Below are 7,500 nucleotides of genomic sequence, written 5' to 3'. Positions count from 1 at the left end.
AAAGTGCATTCGAACTGCTTCGGGAGTCTCAGGGGTTTTAAAGCTTGTTCATGTCACAAACTCTCATACAGCTTCAGGCATGTTATCAAAATGTTTTCTCATCGATTTTATACTCTTGTAGATCTTATTCCTGTGACCGATTAAAGATACCCCAATTTCTTTCAAATCACTGTCTTTGAGGCAAGTCACTTGAGGCAAGTCTTTGTAGCCCGCAGTTTTGAAGTTAGCTGTGTACTGTCCCATGTGTAAACTGTTTAACCACTCACAGATGGTGTTTAATTTGGTGAAATCCGCTGACACAGCACTGAAAAAAAAAGCGACATTTTAAGGAGCCACACGTTGTGACTGTCAATAACAGCACTCAAACACTACTTTTGAAAGTGGTGTACGTTTCATAGAATAGTTCGTCGATAAAACAATTACGACATACTAAGCTACGTTAGAGGCAACGTTTTTCACTCTGTGGCATAAAGTAAGTAAAGTAAAGTAAAGTAAAGTAAAGTGAAGTGAAGTGAAGTGACCAAATTTAACGTCGATAACTCGTAACAGTAATTCAACTGACAAACCTGAGGTCGACGGTGCGCTCATTTTACTCCCCCCTCGCCATCAGTGCTCCGTTTTACGGGTATTTAAAGCTACTTAAGCTACACATAACGGAAAGAAGTGGAAACAAGGATGTGAGATCCGGGAATCGAACTCAGGACCTCTTGCACCAAGGCCGCGCACTAACCGACTGTGCCATCCTTGCTCCCTAAATTGCATTTTCAGTAAGTCTTTAAAATGAGTCCAAAATGATTGCATGTATTTTGGAAAACTTCCACGACGCGTACTTCTTTGCACGGCGAAAGCTGACATCAGAGCTACCGTATTTATTTCTGCGTCTAGTATTTAGCCACACCAAATATCTGCGCCTACAGGGGACAGAAATCGTGGGTGCTAACAAGACTTGATTTCACACGGCCTTCGCGCGATTTCGTCAATTTATCAAGAATATTTTACAAGTATATATAAGCTTAGTCCTTAGCGGGCCTTAGTTTGTAATGGACATTTTAACAACCTGAGCTGAATTCACCGTCAGAAGCAGGGCGAATTAACGTACCCTGTGAGACCTACATACCTTGTATAACAAACTAGATCATCATTGAGCAACTCTGGAGTGCGAATGAGATCATCTATTCGTTTCAAAATTTCTTCAAATCTCGGTCTTTGCGTCCTGTCCTGATGCCAACAGTCCATCATCACGCCATGGACAATTTTGGGACAATTCTAGCAAAAATAACACCAAACAAACAGTCCTCTTAACCATTTTTATCGGATGTCGTCGCTATTTATTTGTGTAAACCTTAAAGTTGATTGGTTGCATCCGTGCCCTGCTCGTCCTACCGTTGGTCGGTCAGTCTGCTAGTTGGTCGATACATGTGGTAATCGTTGTTCATAATTTGTTTGCCTCATTAGATCATTAATACCCATTATTTTGTTACCACTTCGCCAATAAATCAGCTTTGACTAGTGAAAGCTTTACCCCATAACTTCGTAATCTCTTAAAGTTTGAGCCCGATGTACCATATAATCTTTAAGAACTGTTGCTTTAAAATTCATTTATATTTTTCGAAGGAACGTATGGGCTCATTAAGGATCTTGCCAACCAACAAGCAAGATCACCCCGTTTAAGCAAACGACACATACCACGGGGGCAGGGAGCCTGTATCCTACTTCCACTCTGTCCATCACCTGTTGAACAAAAACCTCGACATCAGCAAGAAATACAAACAGAAAAATATTCAGAAATTAAGGCAATAAACACGAAATTACTGGCTTGAAATTAAACCTAATTATCAGGTGTATTTTGGTTTCTAATCTGTAAGGCGTTCCTGAAAGAAAGAGAGAAAAAAAAAAGAAAGAGTTTCGAGTGGTTCGTTTCGTTTTTACCTCAAAGTTACTCCAATCCCAGTATGGCCTTTCGCCATACGCCATTGTCTCCCACACAACAATCCCAAAACTCCATACATCGCTGGATGAGCTGAATTTCCTATACCGTATTGCTTCTGGAGCCGTCCAGCGAACTGGAATTTTGCCACCCTACCGAAAGAGAATGAAAAAAAGCCAGTGAAGTCATTCAATATTTATGGTTGGGCCAAAATGCACCTTCAAGTTATCGAATACAAACGACAACAATATATTTTATTACGGTTTTCCACATGAGAAAATAAAGACGATCAATCGACGTATTTTCCTTTCAAGGAGCTAAAAACCGAAGCTTCCCGAGAACATTTTTTAAGCTTTATCAAAATGAGCCAAAAAAACAGCTTTGCATATGTGCTTTACACTTTGGCACATTTCTTTACCGTTCTCTCCTAAATAATGACTTGAAATGACTTAAATTGTGTGGAGGACTGAACACAAAAGGTTTGATTTTCTGTTCTATAGCTAAAGATTGAGCGCCTTTTAACCGGAGAAACGTTACGACTCCTCAAGGTCGCAGAAAACCTCACAACTGGACAAATTGTCGAAAAATTTTGCCTTAAAGACCTAAATTGGCAGTAGGATTTGACAGTAGTTAAGTTGTTGTATACCTGTGTTTGATACTCTGAATCTGGATCATCCTCTAACTCCCTTGAGAGTCCAAAGTCCGATACTTTGCAAATCATATTTTCGCCAACCAAGATATTGCGAGCTGCAAGGTCCTAAAACACGGGAAAAAAGTTCAATACCTTCAACGGGCCGGGTCGACGTAAAGACCGAAGTCTTTTAACATGCTAAAAATTCCCTTTTTATAGCACCCTGCAGCGCTGGCACATTCTAATGAACGCACTCTTAGAATCCTCTTCCCGAAAAGTTCGGTCGACAGCTTGAATTTTTGAAGCAGAGGGGTTGGGGAGAAAAAGAATGTGACTAAGGGAGAGTGGGGAAGATGAGGGCAGGCCGGCTCGATGAACGCCCAATGAAGGGGACTACCCCACCGTGATAAGAAGTCATCCTTACTGGTTGCGCAAGCTGATATCAGTCCCCTTTTACCTGCCAAAGTTGGGGGATAAAAAGGCGATAAAGTCCGAAGACCGTCGCTTCTACCTTAAATGGTAGGTTGCTTTAACTGCGGAATTTCAGACGGACTAGGTCCCATTAAGACCAGTTGAAAACACTCGAGTAACACGGCTTAAAAAATAACTGTCGACCAGAATTGTCCGTCAAAGGGGGGAGAGGGGGGACGATGCCAATTAAGTCAACTGCCGTTTTCAACGCGACACCATCCATTAGTTTACTTTTATTGTCCATCATTTTGTGACTTTATGTTTGTATGTATCGTTGAAAAGGATTAGCACATCGCCCTTAAAGCAAACCAGTTCTATTCTATCTTGCAGGGTAATGTACCTACCCTATGGATAAAATTAATGGCTGAAAGATACACCATTCCAGATGCCACACCCCTGATCATACCAATAAGCTGAAGGGTTGTGAGTTTGCCTTGATGTTCCTTAAAGCAGAAGGCAACCAGAAAAACAAATTAAATTTTTTAAATTGGCAGCAGACAAATGGGCACGTTCAGGTATGTTAAGTAAAAGCAATCTTGCTGACAAAATCGATTTGACCTTTTAGGGAAAAGGAAATGGTTAAGCGTTAATATTTCTCACTTGCTTCGGTCAAATGAAACCTTTCGTACTAGTTTATTTTTTTGTGCTGTTATTTCTTTATTTTTTTGTGTAATTAATGAGTTTTTTAATTGCAGCAAAACAATGCTGATGCCAGTATAGTTGGACTATTAAATTGGCTCACGGGTATGAATAATATTATTGTATGTCTTGTATCACGAGTTTTCACCCGGCTTGCTTTGCTTGCCGATTTTTAACTTCAACTTGGTTTGTTCTACAGTTGTATTGCAATTAACGCAACCAATTTACGATAGCAAAGATAAACGTAATTTTTTATATATTACTTTACGTTGCTCTGTTTAGGCGCAGAATACCTTTAAGAAAATATCAAGAGAACCTCCTTCCATGAACTCTGTTACGATCATCATTGGTCGGCCTAAAATGTGTAATGGAATACATGTATCATTAACCTCGAGTAATCACGAGACGGTAACAACGGACTAACAAAGATGATTTTGCTAATGGACAGTTATCTTTTCAAGTCTAGGTAGTTACAGTCCTTTGTTGGGGATAACGGTTTGTTTGCCCCCATAAAGGAGTGGAACTAGCCAGGATTATCTAAACCTTATCACTAGTAAATACTGACTTTTAATAGTCTGTTTATTTATCGGAGGTTTCATTATTATTATTATTATTATTATTATTATTATTATTATTATTATTATTATTATTATTATTATTATTATTATTATTATCGTTATCATCATCATCATCATTTATTATTGAAAATACGAATGTCTGGATTTTTGGCTGACCGCCGGGGAAAAGCTTGGTCAAACACAATCCGAAATGGTCACAAATAACGACCTATTGTCTGACCTGCTTCCTTGTGCTATTACAGAAAATACAACAAGAGAAACACATTCACACTTACTGATTGTCACAACCCCTATCAGTTCGATAACATTAGCATGTTTAAATTGCCCCATGATGGACGCTTCCGAGATAAAATCGTCTCTTGTCTTTTGACTGGAGCCTTGCTGTTAAGGAAAAGACCAAAAGAAAACGATTGAGGGGTACATTTTACCGTTTTTCATTTTTTACTGAACAAGAACCTTCAATTGAACGTGTGTCAGACAACATCATTAGGTGCAGAGTTTAAAATAAAATAGAAATGAGCCATTTAGAGGAAGAATACACACGATGGGGCTTGCACTATTTTGGACTGCACAATCGAAATGGTTCCAATGCTTCCTATGAAATTAAAATAACTCTGCGGTCCACTTAAGAAAAAAAGAGCATCCCAGTCTCACAAGGTCCACTTCGCCCCGAATCTAGGTCTCCACATTTCTCGTATCCCATCCACCACTTCGATTTAAACTGCCCAAATCCCGCAGGACTGACATGATTCCTAGCGTCCCTTCTTCCCGAGTCCTCGAGCGCCCGCAAGATCTAGAGAGATAGCGATAGACCCATTTTATGCCAATGTAGATACTGGTTTAAAATCAATGGCCTACAACAAACCTTAAGAGTCTTCACTGCAACCCTTGATCCATCGTAAAATCCCTTGAACACTTCGGCAAACTCCCCTGGTTACAAAGAGAAAAGATACTTGTTACAACCTGGCGGCAAAATTTCCAGATCAGCTCACTTCAGTTCGTAAGTAAAGTTACAAGTCACTCTCAGTGCGAAAACTGTTCCACCAGTAGTGAGAATACGAACCTCCACCAACGGCGCTTTCTAATTTTAATTGATTTTTGTCAATCTCGGCGGCAAAAGTTTTGACAGCTTCCATCGGGTCGTCATAGATACTTGGATCCACGTACTGTGATAGGCTGCGAGCGGGGAATAGCTCCGTTGCTGCTATACACAGAAAAAGAAACAATGAAATGATTAGAACAATCGCCTCCTTTACATTGACGCTGAGCCGGAGTTCACGTCACCGTGATCATGTCTACGCACCTACGCAAAACGTGGAGGCCATGTTGTTGTATGTAAAGGACTTAAAGGATTAGGGTCTTAGCGCCCAGTCCTTTGTGCAGGCAGGTGTATCTAAAAATTTATGTGGGGGGGGGGGGGGGGGGGGGGGAAAAACTGAAGTCCATTTTTGTGAAAATGTTTCATCTTGTTTGAGTAAATCAATACGACAACTGGCCATGTGAGGGAAACCATAATTATATACCATGCAATTACCTTCAAACGTGTTTGCCCTTTTCCGGTTTGAATTTCTGCAACAAGTAACAACAGACGAAAGAATTTTTTTCCGCTAAGTCAGTTTCGCTTGCAAATCTCGTTTGGGGACAAGGTTGAGAGACAAAAAGGATTTTTTCCTTCCAATAAGGCAAAAAACAAACTAGTAAATAAACAGACTCAGTGCACAGGCACAAAGGAGGAAGATAACTAAGTTTATTTGGACGATTTGTTGTCATCTTACTTTCCTTTCGAATTTCTAACATTTCCTTAAATTATGAAGTCGCGAATTTTAATACCAGTCTCGCGATGAAAAACTCTCTTGGTTTCTTGTTGTTGCTGAATATTAATTTTTGTTTCCTACGAGACATTACAAATTTAACCCAGGCTGCCTCGCCTCATGCTATACCTGGCTGAACCCTCACGACGGAAAAATGAGTCAGCCCCGCTGACCGTGGCTGACCCGGTTCAAGTGATCGAACGAGCCCTACCTTCGCTTTGCACGAATAACCACAACAAAGGCGATGATAACGAAAATGAGTAAAGTGCCTCCGGCAATAGCGCCTATCAGGAACCACGACTTTGTGCTGTCTTCAAAATTTTCCTCTGCGATAGAAACAAGAAAGTCACAGTGATTTTCAACAACCCTTCGTCCAAAAGCGTCGCGTATATCATACGAATCTGAAGGGTTTAAAATATCCTAAAACTCACCGATACGTTCATGTTCTCTTATATCCCTACGTTCGTTTTATCCCTTAAAATACTTTGTAAAGAACAGATTGATGTTGACAAAGAAGCTCAGGGTTCCTTAGTTTGAATCTGAGGCCAAAATACTTCCGTTGAAATCAAGAGAGCGCGAAGCTACAATTCATAAGACAAGCAATGAAAGAGCAGTCATGCAACATCGTTAATGATTCAATTTACCGATTCCACTTCCTTGAATCTTGGCCTCCTCGCTAACTGGTCCATATCCCATGCTGTTCCTCGCAACTACCTGATAATCGGAATAACAAGACCGGAGATGTGATTTACAAGTTCCCGATGTTTTCTTTGACCATCAATAATTCTAAAAAAATTCAGAGTTCAAATCGACCCCTCTCAGAAATAAGGTCATTCTGAAACACCTTAATATCCACGAAAGACGGAAAAATAACTTATCAATAAGAATATTGAGAATATAAGATGGTGAAGACTCGAAAGGATGAAATGGGTTGAAGGCAAGTAAAGAAGAAAGAAAGCCGGGAACAACGAAACTGAATCTCGTATCTAGACTATAAAGGCCTAAGAATAGACTAGCCTATAGTTTCACTCAGTACTAAACCTCCCCTAAAGACGCTTGGTACAAACCTGGCAGCAGGGAGGAAAACTTACCAGGAATTGATACTCAACATCAGGTTGAAGCCCTTCAATTATGATGGCAGATTCGGTTGTGTTTTTTGTAAGTCTCTCGGATTTATCATTAACCGGGTAGTACGTCACTAGGGAATAAAGGATGCCTTCATTTCCATTCTCGAGATTCCAGGACACTCTTACAGTAGTGCTGTCGATCCTTTTCACACTCACTACGGGCTGCCCTGGAACTAGTGACAAAAACAAAGACAAGAGGTTGATTGCAAGACAACAAAATAAAGAAACAAAGCCGGAGATATGAGATAATCAAACACTCGTCGAGAACATTTCACTGATAATTTTTACCCGATTCAAGTGTGGTGACGTCTACACG

At 40.2% G+C, this 7,500-nt stretch overlaps 1 protein-coding gene across 5 annotated transcripts in view; it reads right to left on the bottom strand.

Annotated features, from left to right (window-relative positions):
• The window catches only part of LOC138051128 (ephrin type-B receptor 1-B-like), a 23,963-nt gene that overhangs the window by 1,308 nt on the left and 15,155 nt on the right, over positions 1 to 7,500 (bottom strand). For 4 of the 5 annotated variants that reach the window (XM_068897279.1, XM_068897278.1, XM_068897277.1 and 1 more), the window contains 15 exons: positions 7,473 to 7,500; positions 7,149 to 7,357; positions 6,702 to 6,771; positions 6,269 to 6,383; positions 5,781 to 5,815; positions 5,310 to 5,450; positions 5,112 to 5,176; positions 4,522 to 4,627; positions 3,962 to 4,023; positions 3,374 to 3,472; positions 2,574 to 2,684; positions 1,930 to 2,079; positions 1,687 to 1,731; positions 1,118 to 1,266; positions 1 to 304 (listed from right to left, as the gene is read on the bottom strand). The exon at positions 1 to 304 is cut by the window's left edge and continues 1,308 nt beyond it; the exon at positions 7,473 to 7,500 is cut by the window's right edge and continues 326 nt beyond it. In XM_068897279.1, the coding sequence (XP_068753380.1) occupies positions 64 to 304; positions 1,118 to 1,266; positions 1,687 to 1,731; positions 1,930 to 2,079; positions 2,574 to 2,684; positions 3,374 to 3,472; positions 3,962 to 4,023; positions 4,522 to 4,627; positions 5,112 to 5,176; positions 5,310 to 5,450; positions 5,781 to 5,815; positions 6,269 to 6,383; positions 6,702 to 6,771; positions 7,149 to 7,357; positions 7,473 to 7,500 (1,626 nt within the window). In that variant the 3' untranslated portion in view covers positions 1 to 63. The remainder of the gene's footprint in view (positions 305 to 1,117; positions 1,267 to 1,686; positions 1,732 to 1,929; positions 2,080 to 2,573; positions 2,685 to 3,373; positions 3,473 to 3,961; positions 4,024 to 4,521; positions 4,628 to 5,111; positions 5,177 to 5,309; positions 5,451 to 5,780; positions 5,816 to 6,268; positions 6,384 to 6,701; positions 6,772 to 7,148; positions 7,358 to 7,472) is intronic. The other variant, XM_068897281.1, reaches the window with a different exon arrangement.

This window comes from Montipora capricornis, chromosome 6 (assembly GCF_036669925.1).
Source record: "Montipora capricornis isolate CH-2021 chromosome 6, ASM3666992v2, whole genome shotgun sequence".
NCBI lineage: Eukaryota > Metazoa > Cnidaria > Anthozoa > Scleractinia > Acroporidae > Montipora > Montipora capricornis.
The sequence above is the reverse complement of the archived record's forward strand: the minus strand, read 5'-3'. Positions and strand labels throughout refer to the sequence as shown.